General features: G+C 40.2%; 1 protein-coding gene and 1 pseudogene across 1 annotated transcript in view; both read right to left on the reverse strand.

Annotated features, from left to right (window-relative positions):
- CENPE (centromere protein E) overlaps positions 1-25,154 on the reverse strand; it is a 65,495-nt gene extending 40,341 nt beyond the window's left edge. The window contains exons 1-20 of the mRNA XM_032224355.1: positions 25,095-25,154; positions 24,225-24,319; positions 20,879-20,968; positions 20,683-20,801; positions 18,314-18,436; positions 17,977-18,058; positions 17,052-17,119; positions 15,905-15,973; positions 15,200-15,251; positions 13,699-13,786; positions 13,332-13,461; positions 12,286-12,405; positions 10,730-10,876; positions 8,858-9,008; positions 7,207-7,292; positions 6,471-6,626; positions 4,620-4,748; positions 4,360-4,494; positions 1,736-1,870; positions 554-731 (exon numbers count right to left, since the gene is read on the reverse strand). Of these exons, the coding sequence (XP_032080246.1) occupies positions 554-731; positions 1,736-1,870; positions 4,360-4,494; positions 4,620-4,748; positions 6,471-6,626; positions 7,207-7,292; positions 8,858-9,008; positions 10,730-10,876; positions 12,286-12,405; positions 13,332-13,461; positions 13,699-13,786; positions 15,200-15,251; positions 15,905-15,973; positions 17,052-17,119; positions 17,977-18,058; positions 18,314-18,436; positions 20,683-20,801; positions 20,879-20,968; positions 24,225-24,319; positions 25,095-25,150 (2,209 nt within the window). The 5' untranslated portion in view covers positions 25,151-25,154. The remainder of the gene's footprint in view (positions 1-553; positions 732-1,735; positions 1,871-4,359; positions 4,495-4,619; positions 4,749-6,470; positions 6,627-7,206; positions 7,293-8,857; positions 9,009-10,729; positions 10,877-12,285; positions 12,406-13,331; positions 13,462-13,698; positions 13,787-15,199; positions 15,252-15,904; positions 15,974-17,051; positions 17,120-17,976; positions 18,059-18,313; positions 18,437-20,682; positions 20,802-20,878; positions 20,969-24,224; positions 24,320-25,094) is intronic.
- Positions 23,619-23,950, reverse strand: LOC116513120 (annotated as a pseudogene).

Below are 25,154 nucleotides of genomic sequence, written 5' to 3' on the forward strand. Positions count from 1 at the left end.
TTTCTTAAATATAGGAAAGGCAACTACCAATTGGATTCCAGGCAACCCATTTTAAGAGGAAAAATAACTCAGTATATTTTTCATTGTAGCTGCAATAGTTAAAAGAGATCCTGCAACTAAATTAAACGTCTCATTAAATGCCTATGAGGTAAATAAAAACCTAAAGTATATTTGATAAGCTTTAAAATTCTACAAAACCTTTTGATGGTTTTATTATAAATGGCTAAGATATCTCCTTCACTATCTCAATTTGGAAAGGGGGAGGAGGCTCAAACTGTGCACAAGAAATAAAAACAAACCAAGCCACATAAAAAAAATAAGCAAAACCTAAAAAAAATTAAAATAAAGCAACATGACAGAAAAAAATAAGACACCTTCCCATTCTGACTTCTCAAAAGCCTTCCTGAAACACTGCAGATTTAATTTAATGCAGCCTTTCCCAACCCACATATATTAGAATTACAACTCCTAGTATTCCTACCAGCATTCTACTGACTTTAAGTTATAAAACTTTTTCTCAGCATTTAGGGCTTCATCAAGGACAAAGGAATACCTTTTGAATTGTTAACTTCCACCAGTGATGTCAGCTTTGCATTTTCTTGCATGTAATACTGTAGCTCTTTCTGGAGATCAGACTGCATTTTTTTATAGTTGGCTTTTCCTCTTTCTAATTGGGTCTTGTAGCTTCCAAGATCTTTTTCAATTTGATTGCAAGTATCTGAGAGCTGGTTCTATATGGGAATGAGTTAGCATCAGAGGTGGGATGCACATACTTTAACAATCGGTTCACCAAAAATGTGAGTGCATGCACGCTTTACGCCCGCACTTTGCACACGCATGTTTCATGCACGCATGCTTCACACACACACGCTTTGTGTGCGCAACACCTAAAACAAGGCTTTTCCGATGGGGAAGGTTTCTTGCACAACTGGTAGGTCAGCCATGGTTAGTAGAACATGTGAGATGCACAAATCAGCTGGGTTGTGGGGCAGGGCGAGCGAGCCGGAAAATGAAATATCTAGGACCAGATAGCATCGGGGCAGGGCCAGCCGGTGCTCAGAACTACCGGTTCTGAACCGGCAGCAGCCGACCATTGGTTAGTATAGTATGAACATCCAAGTACAAATTGTCAATGTACAACAAACACAGTTTGCTCTGTGATTTCCGCTTTCTGGCTTACAAGAAAACCATCTTAGGCAGCATTGCCTCACACCCCCCCCCTCCGAATTGTCACTAGATTCATTCTAGGAATTATAAGCAACATAATCTACAATCTTAAACTTAAATCTCTATTGTGGTAGGCTCCTTAATGTTATCTTCTTCTGAATGCACGTCGGATCCTGGGAAAAGATGCCTCAAGTTTTTTATCATTTCGCTTACCATTTACATAACAGTCTTCTAATGAGAAACTAATAACTATTTTACAAACAAACATGTTCTAGAGTTTTTAAAGTTTTTTTTTTAATCAGTGGTAGTCAAACTGGTCCCTACCGCCCACTAGTGGGCGTTCTATCTTTCATGGTGTGTGGTAGGGATTTGCTGTAACTCTGCTTTATAAATTTTATAAAGTAAAGTTACTTCCCTACTTTATAAATCACCATTACTGTGGAACCGGTGGGCGGTTAGAAAATGTTACTACTAACAGAAATACAAAAGTGGGCGGTAGGTATAAAAAGGTCGACTAGCCTTGTTTTAAATAGAACAGATTTTCATCAGTTAATTTTTATTTTCTTACCATTTTTTCTTTCAATGTTACATTTTCACTTTGGAGGAATGCAGATTCTTTCTTAGCATCCAGGGCAACTGCTTCAGCATCTCTGAGGGACTGCTTTAACTCTTGCACTTCGTCCCGGTTTTTCCTTGGAGTTTGCTGCAAGCATGAAGATTGTGATAGTGTGGTTTAAGCAGAGATAAATGTTCTATCAAGGAAAAATGAAAACTATTTTTTTTTTTGGTATGGTTGATGGGTTGTGGTCAGTAAAGTTAAAACAGATGATTCATAAATTTATTTTCGCAATCGCCACATCATGATGAATTTCAATTAAAAAAAACAGAGGTAAAGCCTATATACCAGGGGTGTCAAACTTGAGTTATCACGTGACATATTGCATCTTCCCCTCTTTGCTAAATTGGTGCGGGGGCATGGCCAGCACATGATGCATCCAGCCCATTGGCCATGAGTTGAAGAGCATTTGGAGACTTCAGCTTGTCCAGAATGCAGCGAGCAATTGTGGGTGCACCCCGGTACACCCACGTTACACCTATCCTCCACGAGCTGCACTGGCTGCCTATTGGTCTCCGGATATGCTTCAAGGTGCTAGTCGTCACTTATAAAGCCCTTCATGGTATTGGACCTGGGTACTTGAGAGACCGCCTGCTGCCAATTACCTCCAACAGACCTATTAGATCCCACAGACTAGGCCTCCTCCGAATTCCATCTACCGGCCAATGCCGATTGTCTACCACCCGGAGGAGGGCCTTCTCTGTGGCTGCTCCGGCCCTCTGGAACGAGCTCCCCGTGGAGATTCGGACCCTCACCACCCTTTAGGCTTTCCGCAAAGCCCTTAAAACCTGGCTGTTCCGACAGGCCTGGGGCTGACGAGTTCCCGTCCCCGCTCGAATTGTGTGGCTGTTGATTGTTTTTAAATTCTTAAATTCACATGATGCATCCAGCTCATGGGCCATGAGTTTGACACCACAGTATTATCCTTTACTGGCTCTATTTTGCTGCTTCGGTTATCACAAAACAGGACAAAAATATCAGCAAAAATGTTCACTCCTTGGAGAAATTATGATCACTTCTATAGCTCTGAAAATTGAAATCACTTTAGAAATGCATCCTCAGCCATAATAATATGCTAACCCATGCTATTATATTTATATGAAAAAAAATCACACTGATTTATAGAAAATTTGTGTATAGGTAGTCCTCAACTTACAACAGTTCATTTAGTGACCAAAGTTATAATGGCACTGAAAAAACTGACTCATCACTGTTTTTCATAATTATGGCTATTACTGCATCCCCATACTCATGTGATCAAAAATCAGATGCTTGTCAATGTCCTAGGGTCATATGATCACCTTTTGTACCCTTTCTAAGAAGCAAAGCCAGTGGGGAAGCCAGATTCATTTAACAATTGGGTCATTAATTTAACACCTGCAGCGATTCACTTAACAACTGTGACAAGATAGGTTGTAACATGGGGCAAAATTCACTTAATAAATGTCTCACTTAGGAACAGAAACATCAACCTCAACTGTGTTTGTAAGTTGAGGACTAATTGTATTTATCAAATTGTCCCAAGACTGCTAAATGGACAATGAATGCAGTACAAGTTTCTATGTGATTGGGTTTAGACATGATAACAAATTTGATTTATTATAATCAAGTTTTGTTAAATAAGAAACAATTTGCTAGCTTCACACAATATGTTAAACCCGAACCAAAGAAATCATATTATAGCTTAAAATTCTCCCTCCTTGTGAATCAGGCCAATGTGATAATAACACGATGAGAATTTGCATCTCTCTCTCTCCATGTAGCAAACCAAACCTTCGGACATGGTTTAGCCATATGGAAATATAATTCATTCTCCAATCACTCACTGGAAATTGTGAAAATACATCAACTGACAAGACCTCTTATTAACAACTTATTTCAACTTTTGTAACTTCTACAACTTATTTGCTTTGCCTAGAAAACTTGATAAATTTACTTCAGGGGTGTCAAACTTGCAGCGTCACGTTGTCATCACATGTCATATCATGAGACTCCCCCCCCCCCATTCGCTCAACTGGGGGTGGCCATGGCCAGTGAGTGATGCATCCAGCACTCGGGCCCCGAGTTTGACACCCCTGCTCTATGTGATAGTCTAAAGTAACTACTATTCTATGTAGCTATTTATAAGAACTTCAACTAATAACAAAGGAATCAAGTACACAAAAATATGCTTTTCATGAGAGGGATGTGGTGGCTCAGTGACTAAGATGCTGAGCTTGTCAATCAGAAGGTTGGCAGTTCGAATCCCTAGCGCCATGTAATGGAATGAGCTCCCGTTACTTGCCCCAGCTTCTGCCAACCTATCAGTTTGAAAGCATGTGAAAATGCAAGTAAAAAAATAGGAACCATCTTTGGTGGGAAGGTAACAGTGCGCCTTCGGCATTTAGTCATGCTAGTCACGTGACCACGGAGATGTTTTTGGACAGAGCTGACTCTTCAGTTTTGAAACAGAGATTAGCACCGCCTCCTAGAGTCTGGAATGACTAGCACATATGTGTTAGGGGGAACCTTTACCTTTTATGCTTTTCATGGTTCACTTACTAAATACACAATTAATTAAGATGTTTCAGACTTACTACTAAAATGGTTGAATCATTTTTGTCTTTTTTAAACTCTTCTACAAGGCTTTTAAGTTTCTTATTGTGCTCTTCCAACGCTGTGATTCTTTCCTCCTGTTTCTTGCATTGCATGTCTTTTGAGTTTATTTCTTGCTATAAAACAAACAAAAAGGTGTACCTCAAACACATTGAGTACATGCTATACTAAATACAAAGGAATCACCCTCATTCATATCACCATTTTATTTAAAAAAAAATATAGAGAAGCCCGTCAATCACCACCAGCTCACCTGAAGGTCTTGATTGTATATTTCTGCATTTGAAATTATAGCCTTTAAGTTGGTAATTTCATGCATTAGTTGCATCTGTGGAGCAAGTGAAGCAAATAGCAAAGCAGTTATGAAGCACCCATTGGTTTAGTTTACCTGCCATCACCATAAGAAAGATAAGCAGCCTTTGCATTAAAAGATTCTGTTAGAACCATTCAATTTTAGATAAGCATCTAGTTCAGGGATGTCAAACTGGATTTCTTCGAGGGCCAGATCAGCATTGTAGTGCTCCTCTGAGGGCTGGCGGGGTGAGGGTGGGAGACACAGGATGGCTGCCTCTGCAGCACTTTGCTGGCCAAAATCACCTGCGATGCCTCCTTTTTTGCCTCCATGGCCTCCTGCAGCAGCCTTCCGACCAAAAACAGGCCGCTGGAGGCCCCATGTGGCCTGTTTTTGGCTTCAAGCAACACTCTACCCACCAAAAAGCGCCGCACAGAAGCCCGAGGCCGGTCCTTTGGTATTTCCAGACCGGCACCATGGGCCAGATTTAAACATCTTGCAGGCCGGATCCAGCCTGCCGGCTTTGAGTTTGACGCCCCTGATCTAGTTGTTACTGCAGGAAATAATATTTTTGCATATCTTAACCCGGAGAAAAATTCTAGGAAACAAAATTTCAACTTCAGTATTAGAGTGGCTAGATTTGTACATGGCACTGTGCAATGATGACTTGGTTTATATATAACACTAAGCTAAAATCAAATAAGCCATGTTTTGGCTCATCTCAAACGTAATCATTGTGGTTGGTTGTGGAACCATGGCTCAATATATTATGTATACAGTCAAAAGCAAAGCTTAGCTTTGTAAGGCGTGTAAATCCAGTAATTGTTATTACTTCTCAGTCTTTCAAAGTAGAATGCCTTGGTTGCAAAATTAATATTTCATGGTTGGACACAACAAGTTTAATTCTACTTCAGTAATTTATATCCCATTAAAATTAGTGCATTTATGTCCCATCTTCCTTTCATAATGGACATTGAAAGAGAAAACGCATTATTCCCAGATGATCGTTGGGCAAGATGCTGCGCAAGGTTATAGTGCCATGTGCCTCAAACACTTTGCCCTAATCTATGTCCTCCAGGATAACATTTTCACTCCCAGATTTCTTATCCAGCACTGTCTTCAGATGTGTTGGAACTGAAGTCCTAAACAATTGGGATACATTGGAAGTCGGCTTGCAAACGTTTTGCATGGAGACTGGAAGCTTCTGGGGGCCGTAATCTCGTGTGACTTCAGGCACCCATCTGCTTTCGCAGAGAATGGGGGTCTGAAGTCACATGAGATAATCCCCCCCCCCCCCGAATATTTTACTCTTGGTGTGCAAAAAGCATTTTTCGGATAAGTGGAAGCAAAATTGTCCCATTCTCAAAGAAACCGCAAAAGAGAGAACGGTGATCTTTGCAAGGTAAGTGAGTCCGACACGGCAGGATTGGGGTGGGGTGGGGAGTAATTGTGGCGAGCCAGGTGGGGAGAATAAGCAGGGTGAATAAGCAGTGCCTCTGCAGTCGTACATGAGTGTGAATTATTGCTGTGGTGCTGCACCATTCGTAATTTAGGGGCTGTGTTGTAAAATACTCAGGGGGTGTTATCATGTAATTTCAAACGGTCAATAAGTGAACTATCATAACTCGAGGATTACCTGTATAAAATAGTTGGGGAAAAAATCCTTACAACTTTACATGTTTTGAAAGAACTGCAGTGGCATTTAGTCTGTTTGCACTTCACAATGAAAGTCTTTAAAGCTTATGGAAATGTTTCATTTGCATACAAATGTTTCATTTGCAAACTCTCCTTTTTTCTCACCTCCTGCTCTTCAGAAGCCTGTTTCTCAAGGGCCATAAACTCATGGGTTGATATTTTCTCATGCAGCTCTGTGAGTTCATAGGTCAGCTGTTCTTTCTCCAAGCACACACTATCAAATTTTGCTTTTATAGTTTGCTGTTCAGTGACGGCATTATCCTAACCAAGAAAGGAATGGAGGAAATTACATCTTTTACCCATAACCTCTGGTTGAATATCCTGCAATCTACAAAAATGACTCACCCTTTCTTCCAAGAGGCTTTGGCAAAGCTGAATCGACTCTCTCCTAGAAGTCTAGAACAAAAGACATTTCAGTGGGCAACAAACATTCTTCTACTTTGCAAAATATCAAATGTAAGGAAACTTAAAAGGGATTGTTGTTTAAAACCATTCTGCTTCATCATCAAATTATGTTCTCAGCTGGAAGAAAAACTCTTTTTTAACACATAATAATATGCAAATAACATTTATTTTATTGGATTTGTAATAATATAGATCTAGTTAGGAATAAAGATAATAAGAAAAGAGAACCTGTTCCCTTACAGGCAGATCAAGACACTGCTGGCATAAAACAGAGGCATTGGGGAAGAATTTTTGATAAGCTGTATTTCCCCTTAATGTGCAATTCTACAACCCACTGAGGAATGTTTGCCCATTGCATTGGAAAAAATGGTTCAACAATATATCCAACCCCCTCTGCAAATTCTGCATGTTTTTTTAATCGGCCCCCAATACTTACAAAGCTTATTTTCGATCCCGGGATCCATTCCTCCTCAGGCATAACACTGGGTGGATCTTCATAGTCGGAGACGTCCGAGGATACAGCTAAAAATTAAAAACACCCCGAACCAGGGGAACAATAATGGAATTATTATATATGTATACACTTAAAAGGAAGGAAGGAGGTAGGGAGGAGGAGAGAGGGAGAGAAGGTAGGGCTGCGGTGGAATAGGGTATAATATGGTGTATGGAAAGTAGAAGAGCAAATGAGAGGAGTTGTGGGTGGATGATAAGAGGAATAGATATAATATAATATTGGATAATACGTAATAGTGCTTGCTAAGATGTAATGGTATACTTATGGATATTTATATGAAAATAAAAAAACTTGTAAAAGGAAAAAAAATAAAAACACCCCCAACCCCGAAGCATATAAAATTAAATGGAAATTCTGTGAAATACGTGGTGCATAGCCTTTAGGAAGCTTCCAGAATGCTCTTGGGGGGGTGGGGAGGGCAAAAATAAGCAAAAAATGGGCTGTTTTTTTTGCTCATTATTGCCCCCCAGCCCCCAGCAGCACTCTATAAGCCTTCTAAAGGCTATGCATGCCCTGTTTTGGACAAAAAATGGACCTGTTTTTGCAAGGTCTGCAGGGGCAAAAACATTTTTTTTAAAAAATTGCCTCTTCAAAATCTTGGTGCGTGTTATACTCTGGTGCGTCTTATACTCCGAAAAATACGGTAAGTCAAAAGCAGTGTGACTGTGCTGCTCAGTGACAGCAGTTCTGGAAGCCCCACAGTTGCTGTTGAGTGAAGACTACCCAGGTGGTTAAGTGAAGACCACACTTGACCTCAACTTCCAACTTCCTGCTGCTTTCCCAAACAACTGTTTGTAGGAAGCCAGCAAGGAAGGTCGCAAATCATGATCATGTGACTGTGGAGATGTTGCAATGGCCATAAGTACATGGTCTGGTTGTAACAACCTCCTATAAGTACAGTAACTGAATAAATGATTGTTAAAGGAGGACCACCTGTAGTTTAAGGCTGGAATGTCACTCTTCACAGTCCATCTCATATATAACAAAATTCAACTGTCAGGTCTGCAGCCATATTTTCTTGTGGATCTTAGGCCTGCCACAATTTCTATTATTCTACTACGCATTTTCTATTGTGGGAAAATGGGAGGGGGGATTGTACGGAGTTAGATGGTATGTAGCCATAACAAAATTCTTTCTAGAAAACCAAGGTCATCCTTTGTCTCTGCACCTGACCAGAATTGGATGGGTGGAAGCTTCCAGCATGGCAGTGGAAGATTGGTCCATGTGATGGATTTGTGGGTGTGGGGCAAGATCTTGAACTTTCAATTGAGTTGGAAACTGGGAAGATTTCAGATTCAGGTTTTCCCAGATGTGCCAACATGGCTCTCTTAATAAATTGGAACTTTGAACAATACTTTACCTTGGACTCTGATTTACTTTTGGATGCTATTTGGAACTCTGACATCAACAGTATCAGACAAATAACATGTATGTTAAGCACACCTTCTAAAGAGCCATATGATGGCATTTACTATTAGCAATTTTTTACGAATGACAAGTCTTGATTTGCTACAAGCCACAATTAACTGGTATATTCCTTTTCAGATTTAGGAGTCAATTGAAACATTTTCTTAGGAAAAGAACTTACATTCTTCCATCTCTGTCACACAAGGCAAAGAACTTTTGAAGCGCTTAGCTCTTCCAGGAATGTCTTCCAGGAAAGGGATTCCCCCATCTTGGCTTAAAGCCCCGGGGGCCCAGGTCACACGCCTCTTCTTTTTATCCTTAAATTAAGAATAAAATAAAAATAAGCACACACATACATAATATGTTGGCCAAGCTTTTCCACACTTCAAACATGGTTGGAATTTCTTAGCCAGCATACGGACTGAGGAATTCTGGGACATGAAGTCTTAATACACTTGTATCGATCTGAGAAAGGACTTGATATGATAGATTACATTATACCTATGATAAATAAAAGGACTTAAACTTTGTTCTCCATAGAGTCAGGAACTCTAGCAGAAACTGTTAGTGGCAAAAATATAGGCAATGTTGATTTTGAAAAATCTTTGACAGGGAAGGAGTAGAGCAGATGTAAATGTAACAGCACCTGACATTATGACCCACTAATTCAGTCCTAGAGGAGATCAACCCTGACTGCTCTTAGAAGGCCAGATCCTGAAGATGAAACTCAAATACTTTGGCCACCTAATGAGAAGGAAGGACTCATTGGAGAAGAGCCTAATGCTGGGAAAGATTGAGGGCAAAAGAAGAAGGGGACAACAGAGAATGAGGTGGCTGGATGGAGTCACTGAAGCAGTCAGCTTGAGCTTAAATGGACTCTGGATGATGGTAGAGGACAGGAAGGCCTGGAGGAATGTTGTCCAGGGGGTTGTGATGGATTGGACACAACTTCGCAATAACAACAAAAGTCTTAATACAGAGCAGCCCGACAAGCAATGCTAAAGTTTTGTGATATATGCTATTAGTATAAGCTTGAGAAACAGGTAAGAGTTCTGACAAACAAGAATTGTCAACTGAAGACTGTTTATATGAAGACAGCAGAAGACAAGTCTTTACTGTTTTCTCAAACAGTTGCAAAACCACGAAAATACCATTTCATACAACTGCAACTATTCAATCTATCACCAAGATGAGAAAGGGATGTCAAACTCAAGGCCCGCGGGCTGAATCCAAACTCACACAAGCTCCATTTGTGCTGGAAGAGGGCTAATAAAAGAAACTAAAAGCAACCCCCCCACTCTCCCGCCCCCCTCCCCCCCGGTCATTGATGTGGCCCTCAATGAAATCGGGTTTGACACACCGGTCTAGATCAACTGTGCCTTAAAAATATATATCATGTTTTATGTATCAATTTTTGATTTACCCTGAACTTACATTGGTGGCATTATTAGAATTTAAAAGATCTAGAATTTAAGACATGCTATTGGTTTTGAGATTTTTCATATTTCTTGTATCATCACAAAAATAAAAGCCATTACTACTAAAATCTAAACAAAACCTGCCTTCTTCATTACCCCTTGGGATGTCCAAAAACTTACTCCAGACATACTGCATTTCAGCGTCTGGGTAAAAATCTAAATCTTAATGGCCTTCTGAAAGGCTAAGACCGTGGTCGGCAACCTTAAATACTCAAAGAGCCATAAAGGTCCTAACTGGAAGCCCACCGTTCAATTCTGAAGCTGACCGGAAGTCCGGTTCTCCCACCATAGAGTCTCCTCCTAGCGTGGTGTCCTTTTTCCTCTACCTGTCCTAATCGAAAGCCCTATCAATTGTGGAGCCAAGTGGCGACAGGGAGCCGCAGCAGAGGGATGAAAGAGCTACATGTGGCTCCAGGGCCTCAGGTTGCTGACCTCTGGGCTAAGAGAATGAGGGTTCTTTATGTTTACAAAAATGTTTCCCATCCTCCCAAAAATAACAATTCCAAAACAAAACAAGCAATGCTTTCTAACTTTCTTCAAGATTTAATCTTTATACTTACCTTTCGCTCCCGTTCTCGCAAAAAAGAGGATGAAGTCACCAACATCTCAGTGAGTGCTCTTATCCTGTCTTGCTGCTCATTCTGAACGGAATTCTTCTCTTCCAAGAGTTGTGCTAACTGATCTTTGGTTTGGGAATACGACGAAACCTAAAACAGAAGATACCAAGATACCTGCTTATCAAATGGAAATTTTGGTTCTGCAAGGAAATAAACATGAAGCATTTGAACATTAACATTTACATTACAGGATGTAACTTACCATATTTTTCGGACTATAAGACTTAACTCCCCCCGCCCCCCCCCAAAAAAGAGGGTGAAAATTTGGGTGTCTTATACACTGAATGTAGCACACACCCCCTCAAAAATATGAGGCATGGAGGCAGCGATGGTCCGTGGCAATCCCTGCAACCTGGAACAGCTGATTGGGGGTATTTCGGCAGTCTGATCTGTGCTGAATCAGGCTGCAATAAGCACTAAAGCTGATCTGGCTGGTCAGTTTGTAGCAGCAATCACATTCAGAAAGTACACACAAGTAACTGATTCAGCAGGATTCAAAATAATAATAATAATATACAATACAATAGCAAAAGCAGGTTTTCCAAGGTAGCAGTAAATACAAGCAAAACACAAGCAGCTTCACTTTCAGTTCTCAGCTAAGCCAGGCTCCTTCCTGTCTCCTTGTTGCTCACACAGCAAATACTGTTTCAGAGTCCAAATAACCCTCATTGGCTGAATTAGTTGCTGTTCCTATTCATTGGCTGACCAAGTTATGAACTCTCACACACTGGCAGGAAGTTAGCCAGCTGAATACCATGAATCCTGGTAGGCAGAGGCAGGATTTTTCTTCTTCTCATTTTCCTCCCCAAAAACTAAGGTGCATCTTATACTCTGAAAAATACAGTACTCATACAATCTCTGAAAAGGTAGACTAGGAAACATTATCTATGGCAGGATGTCCAAGGAAAAAGAGAATATTTTTGACTTCTTCAGATGGAGATCATAGAAAGATCAGTCACTTAGTAAGTCAAGACAAATTTGAGTGGATCAATACTTTCCTGCTTCCCAGTGTCCCCAACAAAGAGGAAAAATTACTAGTGACTTTAAATAAATAAAAAAAATTAAAGTCACTAGAGGAGAAATAAAAAGAGTTAGCTACAGATTACTAAAATGTAATAAGAAGCTTCCCTTGTGGCTGTCAGGAGTCCAGACGTTTTGGAGTTCTACTAAGTAACTGTCCAGCTTCTTCACTGGTTCTTAAAATTTCTGTTCAGATTTTACTCCTGCTCCTATCCTAGATGTATTTTTTTCCCAGTTTTTCAATTTGTCCTAAGACTTTTGCCAGATTCAGCTGAAATGTAGGTAGCATCTAAACATTCATAATGAATCATTGATTCTCTTGGAAGGCAATGTTCAAAGTTTGTAAGTTTGTGATATGCACCATTCAAGAAATTGGGCAGACAATTAATGAGTTTTTAGAACAGTGCATGCTCTCTGATGGATTTGGCCTGTTGGGCTGGAAAATGACCCACCCAATCCATTTAGACTAGGCAACTTACTTCTTCCAGTTGGCGTTTCAATTCTTCTATTTCATTACGGTATCTCTTTAGAAGAGCATCATCATCAAGAACTTCATTGACTTTCGGGGTATTCTTCATCTTTTTAGCTGTACTGGCAAACTAGAAGAGACAAAATATGTAGAGAAGGCCGTAATATAATAAAAATCAGTATATTTTTTAAAAAAATCTTGTTTGATTACATTCATAAACTGAAAACATACTATTCTTATTCTTATTGGATATCCCTGTATATTTCTTTCTTTATGAAAAGTGTTTCCTCCCTCTCGGATAGCACTTTGGGTAAACAAAATTGAGAAATAGATCAGCCAATAATTCATTATCTGTTTCCCCAAAAATAAGACAGGTTTTATTTTCTTTTGATCCCCGAAATAAGTATTTGGCCTTATTTTCAGGGAGGTCTTATTATTTTTGAGATGCAGGAGGCGGCGAGCGTGGTCACCACATGGCTGCTGCTATGTTGCAATATTTTCGGGGAGGGCTTATTTTAGTGCATGTGTTCAAAAGCCCGATTGGGCTTATTATCTCAGGAGGTCTTATCTTCAGGGAAACATAGACCGACCTGGAAGGCCACAAATTCCTACTCAGTACCACTCTTAGGTCTATGTGTGAATAAATCCTTTACACTGAGCTCTGATACCCCAAATAATACTTTTTAGCTATCTGTCTCTAAGGAGTAGCACTACACTTTGACAAAGTTTCAAAAACGACTTGTACTGAGGCCGATGTTGGAAGATAAACAAAAATGCAACAAAATAAAAGTAGAACATACTCACACTTTTCCACATAGTACAATAGTCGGGGAGAATGAGAATCAATCAATCAATCAATCAATCAATCAATCAATCTATCTATCCACATACATGTGTTTGTGTGTGTACATATATATATATATTTATCAGCACAAATAAAACACACACACACATATGAAGAGTAACTACAGTATATAGTTTTGAAGTGACAACTGCTGTTTGCACTCTTCTGCTTGTGCATATCCATAGCCTTTTAGCAAGAACATTAGAAATTACCTGGAGTGTGCTAAGAGTCTCTTCCAATGATGCTGGTGTAATTGTACATATAATAACAGTCTTGGCATTTCCACCCAAGGAGTTCTGGAGAATTCTTGTTAGCTTACTGTCCCTGTAGTTGATAAAGCCGCTGGTGCAAAGAGATGAGAGAAACAACAAAATATTATGGACGAGGCTAAGGGAAAATTGGTTCAACAGCCCACTCATTATCTTTAGACAAAGTGAGAACACTAATCAGTGCAATGATAAAACTATCTATGAGACATATGAAAAGATGTATGTAAAAAATTGAAGTTGGAAAAAGAGAGATTCAGAATTCATCAACCTTTTGATGCTCTAATTGAAAGAAGAATTATTTATTTCTTACCCAGACTGATCATCACAAAGTTTCTTGATAACTTGGCCCAAGATGAAGAGGCTCCGGTTAATATTACACCCTTCTTTAAGTCGAATCCCTAAGCACATACATAAAACACATCATTTCAGTTATTGTTCTATGGATTTACGGCATCATAAATCAGTTCTCATTTTAAGGTCATAGGAAGTACTGAATCAAATACACAGTCTACACAATCCAGCATTTAAAAAAAAAACCAAAACAAGTAACTGAATGGATCCTTTTGAAAGCCCACAAGCTAAGGGCGAATGCGATTCTCCATTCAGATTCTTCTACAACTGGAACTGGGAAGTATGGACCTCAACAATAAAGATGACACAGCCACGACAACTGAAAGTCATTCACAGCCCTATACTCCATAAATTTGTCTAGTTTCCTTTTAAAATTGTTCATTCTGATAACAGGGCATTAATATAGTGTTTCCCCCAAAATAAGACAGGGTTTTATTTTCTTTTGACCCCTGAAATAAGCGCTTGGCCTTATTTTAGGTGAGATCTTATTATTTTTGAGGTGCAGGAGGCAACGAGCGTGGTCACCTCATGGCTGCTGTTGTGTTGCAATATTTTCAGGGAGGGCTTATTTTAGCACATGCACTCAAAAGTCCGAGAGGGTTTATTATTCGGGGAGGTCTTATTTTTGGGGAAACAGGGTAGTTTAGGATATCTAACCTTTAATGATTACAGAAGTAAAAACACAATCTAGCACAGGTTAAAAATAGCTATATTGTGATTTTATTCTTACATTTCTAGCCAACAATGGCTATTTAACTTTATGCAGATATACCATTACAGTTCCTAATGATCAATATGAGCCCTTCATTAAGTATTGTTCATTTAGGAGCGGGCAATTATGTGTTATCTCCATATTCCCACATTACTACATTTATAAGTAGTCCTTGATATACGACAATTGAGCCCAAAATTTCTGGTACTGAGAGACATTTGCTTAAGTGAATTTTGCCCTGCTTTACAACCTTTCTTGTCACAGTTCTTATGTGAATCGCCACAGTTGTTAAATTAGTAACATGGTTGTCAAGTAAATATGGCTTCCCCATTGACTTTTCTTATCAGAAGTTTGCAAAAGGTGATCACATCACCCGAGGACACTCAACCGTCATAAACACGAGACAGTTGCCAAATGTCTGAATTTTGATTACATCACCATGGGGATCCTGCAAGTGTCATAAGTAAGAAATGGTCACAAGTCCTTTTTTTTCAGTGCCATTGTAACTTTGTAACAGCTGGCTGGGGAATTCTGGGAGTTGAAGTCCACAAGTTTTAAACTTCCCAAGTTTGGACAACCCTGCTTTAGAGAGTGTGGAGAAGATAAAGGGAGAACTGTAATGTATGCCAGTCTGAGGAGGGCCTTTGAAAATCGCAGGACATGAATGCAGTCTACTTAAGGCAATAAATTAGGAACAAGTTACTACAGAATTACAGACAGAAAGTTTCACTGAAGAGTAAACACATACCTTCAGCCCCCGTTTGACTGGCTCTTTCACTTCCTGCCAGATCTACAAAATTCTGAAAAATTGAGACGGAATTTGTTAAGCTAAGTTTTATTTGAACAATTTTGCCTTCAGTAAAACTTGCTGAAGAGCACAATTAAACATTAGAACTGATGACTCAAACTCACTGAAATTCAGAAAGCACCAATATATATATAAAAGCAAGTGTTACACACATGATCCCAAGTTCAGCTTATGGTCACTTGCTCACACATTCACAGCGCTGGAAAATAGCCACACTCAAATCACTTTCAAGCGAACACTAAAGCACAAACTGGTGTTTAGAATACTCCATTTAAAATAATAGCAAACTTTTACTGGCTACAATGTATATATTTGCTGTTTCACCCATGTGCACTTAACCACATCCTCAACTAGGCTGGCGGGCACCAAGGGACAGAAGTCCCAAAATCTGGGTCCAAAGATGATAAAGAGTGGGTGGGCTTCAGGACCCTTTATCCACCTTGCTTTGTTCTAGTAGCTGTTGATGGGACTTAGGGAGGGGTTTTCCATGTACTCCGTCCCAATTTCTTTTGTCTGATTCAGGTGAAATTGATTAGATTATTAGTATAAATCAAAATATAACTGTCACTTCATGTTTATAAAGTTACACCAGTGTACTATCATATCCCACTTATTATAACCCATGCAATCTTACAAAGAACTCACCAAATGGGAAACCATTACAGCTCCTTCATAGCTCGAGCCAGAAGTATACTTTTCTTTACTTTCAATGATCTTTAAAAAAAGGTAATATCATGAACCAGATTTAAAAAACACCTTTATACATTACAAAACAGAGCTAGACAAACATTTAAATGGAATCACACATCACATTAATTTTAGTGCAGCATGCGTACCAGGTTAATTCCCCCTACCTTAAGGGACAGGAGCAGAGGTGGGTTGCTGACGGTTCGGCTGAACTGGTAGTGGAATTCAGGCCTGGGTCGCAGAACTGGCATTGACCCAGGCCTAACACACCCCTGAACCGGTTCTCCGGTGTCTTCTGCCGTTGCTGGCATGGTTCTACGCATGCGCAGGGCAATTTTTAGTCAAATGCGCACGCACAAGCAAAGCGTGCGCACATCTGCAGCAAACCGGTATTAACTAGTTCAGGAACCCACTCCTGGACAGGAGGCAACCTTTCCTAGCCTGACACCAAAGCCGTGTTGTCTAGGCATTCACTCCCACCACAACTGGATGAAGCTATTTGTAATATATTCTTCCCTGAATATTGTTAGACGATAAAGCCCAATTCAAAGTCTGAAGAAGGAGGCTAAGGGGAGATATGATAGAAATAGTATCAGCAGGAATGTGGATTGATTCTTCAGAGTGATAGGACCAGAACCAATGGATGAAAGCTTTACATAGAGAGAATCAAACTCAAAATAACTTTCTGATCTTGAGAGCTATCAATCAATTGAACAAGCTTGTTTTCTAGAATTAAGGTTGTTCTGTCAGTGTAGTTTTCAAGCAAAACTAAACAGCCATTTGTTTGGGAACAAGATTTATGGTTTGGTCAAATAAAAATAAAGAACATGCCCTCAAAATCACCAAGGGAGCATTATATTTATCACCATAAATTCCCAAATCTTGAGGTCAGGATTTTCTTCAACAGACCTGTGGCCTCATTTGTCCTACAGGAGTCACTAAGAACTGAAGTGCCTCAATTGATATGATTCTCTATATGGTGGAAGATATGTGCCATTCAATCTTTTGTATAATGTGCTTATTTAGTAGCTGCATGGCAGATGCTGCCATACACTGTGGCACAAAGTAAATGAAGGTAGGAATCCAAAAATTAGCAATCACTTACCATTCTAAAAATTGTATGAGAGCGGCTGCTTCTTTCATTCATTTTTGTCTCACCGTAGTGCCTGTTTTCTGTTTAGAAGAAACATTTAAATACAGATTATTCTTATATTGGATTTTCTCTTCTGACTTATTCTCGTTTCCCATAAAATAGACTTCAGCAGATGGTGCCTATAAACACACTTGGTTCCCTTTTCCCAGTGAATGCCTTCATAGCCTCCAACGCTCCTTCCAACTCTTGTTATTTTGCGCCTCTTTTCTGGGAACTCTTACAGCAGCCCTTTCTCCCCCCCCCCAAATAACAGAAGATCACCCCCACTCCAGCTGTGAACAGGGGTAGCAGCACAGCAAGCTCTTCATCTTTTATTTTCAAGGAAAGGGCTAACACGTACTGTACCACAAATGTTTAATTCAGCATAGTGGTTTCATTGCTATGTGCTTGCACATGTTTGCATGTGTGCCTGAGGCACGGAGAAAGAAAGTTATATAGCAGCCCTGATGGTGCAGTAGTTAGAATGCAGTATTGCAGGCAAACTCTGACCACACTCTGGAGTTCGATCCTGACGGGCTCAAGATTAATTCCATCTTTCCGAGGTTGGTAAAATGAGGATGCAGATTGTTGGGGGCAATATGCTAACTCTGTAAACTGCCGAGAGAGTGCTCTAAACCACTATGGAGCAATAAATAAATGTAATGCTATAACTGCATATGTGAGCATACGTGAGCATGTTGCCTACATGGACAAGAAAGACAAGTTGTATGAATGGGGAAGTATTCATCTGTAGGGAGGAGACAATAAAGAAAAGTGTATTGAAGATAGTATGTATTCATTTGCAGACATGGAGGCTTGACTTTTAACGGATTTAGAACTCTGAGATTTGCATATAATGCTTGATGCGTTTAAAACATTAATGAATAGCAAATCTTACTTTCTCCTTTCTTCAGCCAGCTTATAACCTCTTCTGGAGAAACCACAACTTCTTCATTCAGATCTTCAACATAGATATTCCTCTAGAAGAGAAACATTCAATTATTATTATACCAATCAACATTCATTATCAGTTGTGAGTATTGTGCCTTGTACTTGATATAGAGTTGGGGTCAATGTTTGACTTTGACTTAACCATGAATAAAACCTTCAAAAAACCCTGGTCAGCCCAGGAACAACCAAGAATAATTGAGACTAGTGAAGGAATGGCTGCCATGGGGAGGCTTGCTGGAGAGGCAGCACTAGAGGTGTGGATTTCTCCAGCCTCATGTACTTACATTGATGTCTTCGCGAACAACCAGTGACTTCTTTTTCCTATTGTTGCTGCATAGCAAGTCTTGTATAGTTTCATTATGAATTTCCATGTAGGATATACGGAGCAGGAATTCCCTATCTGGAATCTAAAAATTATGAGATATTACATTCATCAATACTTTTCAAGATACCTTGTTCCACAGATACATTTGTATTGTCAATGCCATTAATCATAAATCTTTCCTATGTGCATTCCCAGACATGTTTTATTTGTTAGATTACAACTCTAATTACATCGTCATCTGTCAGTGATGATGACAGTCCAACAGCAGAGGACTCATGGCTAAAGAAAGATAAATTTATACATTGATAACAGGGTCTTCTTCATAAGTGGTCAAAAAGGCTTTTAACTCAACTTGTGACAGTCCCAAGAATATGCTCCCCTAGATAGTGAACTTAAACTCTACACTTTCTATGCGACTAAAAATCTTGGTGAAAGAAGCTTTTAGCTGTTATTTTGAATTTTAAAAGCATACAGATATCCCTGTATTTCTGGACTGTATAACTGGATTTCTTTTGAAGCTTGGCTCAAGGCTCATGATTTAATTAGGGTATCCATCGGAACCCTGACACCTTGATTTGACCTTTCAAAATTACCTTAACAAAATGACTTATGACTATTCTCACACTTATAACCATCGCAGCATCCCCAGGGTCATCATTATCCCGCTCTTGGCAATTGGCAGTTTAAAATGGGGTCAGATGATCACTATCTGTGACTTTCCCAGCAAGCAAAGTCAACGTGGGAAGCCATATTTGCTTACCAACTGCAGCAAAAAATGGTCACAAAATCATAGGTAGCTCACTTAACTGCCTTGCTTAGCAGTCCCAATTATGGTTGTAAGTCAAGGACAACTTGTATTGTGGGCACTCATGCAAAATTATTTTCCAGGTACGGCTAATTACATCTGAAAGCAAGCCAATGATTTTACTCCAAATTTCTTTATCTAGCCTTCCAATATGTTCACTATATATAAGCCTTGGTGGCATAGTGTAAAGTGCAGTACTGTAGGCTACTTCTACTGACTGCCGGCTGTCAACAGTTCAAATATCACCAGGCTCAAGATTGACTCAGTCTTTCATCTTCGGTAAAAGAGGTCAGTAAAATGAGGACCCAGATTGTTGGGGGCAATGTGCTGACTCTGTAAATCGCTTAGAGGGGGCTGTAAAGCACTGTGAAGTGGTATGTACCATATTTTTCGAGGGAGGGCCTTCTCTGTAGCTGCACCGGCCTTGTGGAACGAGCTACCTGTAGAGATCCAGACCCTCACCACTCTCCCGGCCTTCCGTAAAGTGACCAAGACCTGGCTGTTCTGGCAGGCCTGGGGCTGTTGACTAATTTCCAGCCCCATTTGATGGAATGGATGTTGTGTTGATTTTAATTCTGTAATTTTAAATGTTTTAAATGCTTTTTACTTGTTGTGAGCCTCCCAGAGTCCCTAGGGAGTGGGCGGCATACAAATTCTATTAAAGTTTAAAGTTTATAAGGCACACCTTTCCCCCCCCCCCAAAAGAGGGTGAAAATCTGGGTGCATCTTATATATTGAATACCGCATTTTTGGCCTACCAAAACCCTGCTCCCTTTGCAAAAATGGATGTGCAGAGGGCCGTTTTTGCCCCCTGGAGCACTCTACAAGCCTTCCAAAGCCTCTGCATGCCCCCCTTTTGTGAAAAATGGGCTGCCCCCAGCCTCCCAAAGCTCTGCATGCCCCCCCCTTTGCAAAAAAACCCGAAGCCTGTAGAGTGCAAAACCTTTTTTTAAAAAAAAATCTCTTCAAAATCATGGTGCGTCTTATACTCCGCTGCATCTTATACTGCGACAAATACGTTAAGTCTGCTATTGCTATTATGCTCACTTTTTGTGAGCAGATGAGCACACATCCCAATAAGTGTTCTGAGCATATTGTAGTTTGCTTTTGGCCCTGGCAGCCCCCTTGATATACCGCAGCCACTCTTCTCTTCCCCATTAATCCTCTATGCACACTGCGGATTGGGTCAGATAGCCAGACCTTTACACAGAAGCCTCCCAGATTACGCCTTTAAAAGATAGTGTTAAATCGAAAGAACATTCACATCTTCTACAATGGGCTCTGGAAAGCTGCTTTGAACTCAGCATATTTTTGCATGGAGATGGAAAACCAGAGGGAATGGGGTCTCTCTGATAACCCTCCATTCGTTTTCTTGTAGTCTCTGGAATGGGAATCATGACATACAGCCTGAAAAATGCTGGTGCAAGAAGCTAAGAACTCATCTGCAGTTTCAATACCAGTCATCTCCATTTCTGCAAAAGCCTTGGGTAGCTGAAATATAAACACTCAGTAGAATCACTTACTCTGCAGATCGTATTGAAGACATCATTAATTGCCATGGCTAAGATACCTGGACCATCTTTGGTACCCAATATTGTGTACGTTTTGCCTGAAGCGGTCTGACCATAAGCAAAAATAGTCCCTAGAAATAAGCAGGATGATTAGTTCAAATTAATAGCCACCTGCACAAATATGCCCAATTATTATTATTTAAAGTACCATTATATCCTTGAACGGCCGACTTGATAATAGGAGCAGCCACACCTTGGTAGACTTCCTTTGTGCTGTTGTTAGAGTGGAACACACGATCTTCAAAAAAAAAAAAAAAAGTAAAAAAAAATATATTAATTTGTAGACACTGTGCCCAGTTCCCTGAAAAATCATCAGTCTAATACAGCCATTCTTCTATTTACAACCTTTCATTTAGTGACTATTTGAAGTTACAATGACACTGGAAAAAAAATGACATGACCATTTTTCACACTTACAACCGTTGCAGCATACCCCCCAGTCACAAGATCAAAAATATGGACACTAGACGACTGACTCATATTTATGACAGTGTTATGGCCTCCCAGTGGCCAGCAGAGCTGGCAGCAGATTCAGACAGTGAGGAGGTTGGGGAGGAACATGGGCCAGCCCTGGAGTCTGGGGAAGGCTCTGAAGAGGGCTCTGTATGGAGGCAGAGAGGGGGCCAGAGCCATATGCCAGTTATCAGCTGCCTTCAGAGTCAGATATCAGTGAGGCAGATGAACAGCTGGAGTCTGCTCCCAGTGTGCGCATGCGCAGTGTTGCCAGATGAAGGGAACACCTAAAGGACAGAGGTCGATTTGGGAGTAAGCTCACAGGTGGACGATGAATGGCCCTCCCAGAGGAAATAAAAGAGGAGCAAAAGGGGAGTGGAGTTTGCAGGAGACAATTAGTTCGTTTAATTGGTTTGTGACTCTCTGAGACTCCTTGCCAAGTCCTTGCAGATATCAGCCTGTCAGCTCTCCAAGCCAGATAAGGACTGTGACTATAAATCCTCCCTTGACACTTTGCTGGATGTGAACGAGCAGAATTCACAGGAAATTAATAAAAGGGTTTTTTCTCGGGACAAGGAGTTTGCTTCATGCTCTTAGGAAGCCTACATCAGAACAGAGAGTTGCAGTGTCCTGGGGTCATGTGATCCCTTTTTGTGATCTTCTAAGAAAGTCAATGGGAAGCCAGATTCATCTGTGTTACTAACTTAACAACTGCAACTATTTACTCAACTGTTTTAAGGAACATCATAAAATAGAGCAAAACTCACTTAATTGTCTTCCTTAAAAACAAATTTTGGGCTCAACTATGGTAAGTCAAGGACCATCAGTACTTTGTAAGCCAAAGCAGCTTTTGCACATTCAACCTTCCAAAACCAATTGCTTGAGGATGTAGTATGCCAATATTGAGCAACAATTGTGAATGACCTGTATGATAGGTATTAGCTATAGCAAATATAGTTTATTTGATTTATGCTAAATGCAAGCATTATCCTTCATACAGTGTCATGTTTAATTATTATACATTCAATTTTTTATTCTGAATATAACCTAGGAAATGCATTGTATTCATTTTTCTGGGGACAAAGGAAGATGTAAGAAAATTCACCAGAGACAGAACAACAAAAATGATCTGAAAATGTCCAGAAAAGGAACTACTGAAAAATGAAATCAGTTTCAGAACAGAAAATCCAAGAGATAAAAACCTAAAGAACAAATAAGAAAATCTCATTTGTAAGTTTAAATATTTGCTGAAAAGAGAACAGAGCAATGATCATAGCAAGTTATGATGTTAACTGGCAAAACTCAAGAGACAACTAGGTTGCCCAGCAAGGAGAAAAGTGATATATGTATCACCAAAATCAGGGGTCCCCAAACGTGGCAACTTTAAGACTTGTGAACTTCAACTGAGAATTCTGGGAATTGAAGTTCACAAGTCTTAAAAGTTTCCAAGTTTGAAGACCTCTGACCAAAATGATGGTCTCTGTAAAAATCTACCATTTTCCAAGAAGGGCTCTTATGATGTTTAAGCATCAAGAAGGAAAATAACTCATCTTTTTTATTAATTAGCTTTTTGTCTCGCCATCAGTAGGCAAACCTACTGATCCTATCTTATCTACCATTCTTTTCTCCACAATGACAACACTGTGAGATGGATTGGGCTAAGAAAGGCCAGTGGCACCCAAACCTTTGTGCCAAAATCAAATCTAGGATTCATAGTCTCCTGGTTTTTAGGGCTAATAGATCCCGCCAAAAAACCAGTTACTTCTTGGAGGTAAAAATGAAAGTTAATTATCGAATGTAGCATGAACAATAGCAGCAGAAGATATAGCAGTGCATGCAACACAACTTAACAAGTCGAAGTATTATTATTCATCCATACATTTACAAGAGTCATTGTTCTGAGCACAGAAAGAAGAGTGGCATCTTCCCATCATATATGCCACCTTTAGCCACCAGAGAAACAGATTGGGTTACAGATTACTGAAACAATGAATTATATTCAATGCTTCTCCTACAAATAATAATAATCAGTTTGCAACACAGGGGTGGGCTGCTGGGGGTTCGGGAGAACCTCTAGCTAAGATTATGTGCAGTACGGAGAGCCCCCAAATCCCACTTCTGGCTAGCCCCGCCCACCCCACCCAGGAGTCGGTCCCTAGGTGGCCCGTTTTGAATGCAGGTAAGTGCATGGATGCTTGGGGAGGGTAAAAAAAAGGGCCTACCGGAAGTTCAGGAAGGCTAGAAACGGGCCCATTTCCTACCTTCAGAGACTGGGGAGACTGTTTGTGCCTTCCTGGAGGCTCAAGGAAAGTCTCCAAAAGTTGTGGTGCAGGAAGCCGACTAGGCCACGCCCACCCAGCAACTGGGCAGAGAACCCCTTGCTAAACTTTTTTTTTTTTTTTAAATATACTTTCAATTTTCTTTGCCGCGTACATTTAGACTCTGGATGGATGCAGCATCACTCCGATACAGTGTCCAACGGCTTTTGCAAGTTGGAGTGGGATTTGGCTCGCACTATGCTGCTGTTTCTGTGGGCACAGGTCACCTTCCCCCAAATGACTCTGGTCTGATTGGGTTTCCCCCCCCTGGGAGTCACCGTGTTGTTTTTGGCCTTGTAGACGTAGGCACATTTTTTCCCCAAGTCGAATTCAGTCTCCTTGCGGGAATAGATGCCTTCCACTTTCAGCAGGGCAGTGTGCTCTCTCTGGTTTCAGAGGCCTTGTTTGTAGCCAGGAAAAGTGGCCTTGCACCACAATCTGCCCATCATGTGTTGCCTTAGAAGTCCCGTTTCCAGCAGGCCTCCGCAAGCAGCAGCCCAAAATGGCATCAGCGAGAAAGAAAAGCCCTTGCTAAACTTGTTGAAGCTCACCCCTGGCTACACACATAGAAAATGCACAAAGATGAAGAGGGTGAGTTCCTACATTTAATATGGCTTTTTTTAATTAATCAAGACATTCCATTTGTAAATTCTCCTATTACTTTACATATACTCATGCTGAAAACCACACAAATACTCATTTCAGGAGTTATCAAGGGCTTACCAAAGACAAATGACCTGGTTCCATCTGTTTGTGATACTGTGCAGTCTTCACTTTTCCATGAAACTTGGCCTTTTTCATCCAGGTCTTCCTTTTCCCTTAAAAAACGATTCCAGGTTTTCAAGTCAGTTTATGACTTCAGGAATAAAGAGAAACATTTCCCCTAAAACTTGATATGCCCCTTAATGAGCTTTAAAAGTTGGTGGATCTCACCCAGGTACAAAGTTTGTAATTTCTGACATCAACGCTTCTGGAAAATACACACTACACTCTTTAGTTGGGATGTAAATTAACATGAGGAAATGTGCACAGTTTTACCCAATTATAAATGGGAATAATTAGGAGTCTTCTGGTGCACTTTAGATTGATTAGGGGCCATTCAAGTCTGTGCTGATTCTTAATAACTAGATATATTTTCTCCATAATGGGTGCATTTCAAACAGAGAAGCATTTTCAGGAAAACTAGATGGAACAGATAGGTCAGACCTGAATTCAAACCATCCAGATCATAGTTAATATTAAATATTTCACCATACTGACCTCTGGAAGGGAGATGCTGCCCCCCCCCACCATTTTATCCCCTCCCTGTATATATTTGATAAAGTCCGTTCCTTCCTTCTCTGCCTCTCCGTTTAACTTACTTTCATAAGTTCCATATTAAAAGGGAAAATCGGAAAGGAGAATCCTACAAATGCTACACTGAATTGGAGGAAAACCGGGGCTACAAAACTGACGATCAAAGACCCCGAAATAGCAAATATAAAAAGGCAACCAGCGGCAACCCATATAAGTATAATCTTTATTGTCATTGCACTTAAATACAACGAAATTGGTTATCTACATATCTAAACATAGTAACAAAAATAAAACCACCTGGCAATAAGTGGCCGCACTCGCACACAAACGGTAACGCCGCCTTCTTCCATCATCTCG

This window comes from Thamnophis elegans, chromosome 9 (genome assembly GCF_009769535.1).
Source record: "Thamnophis elegans isolate rThaEle1 chromosome 9, rThaEle1.pri, whole genome shotgun sequence".
NCBI lineage: Eukaryota > Metazoa > Chordata > Lepidosauria > Squamata > Colubridae > Thamnophis > Thamnophis elegans.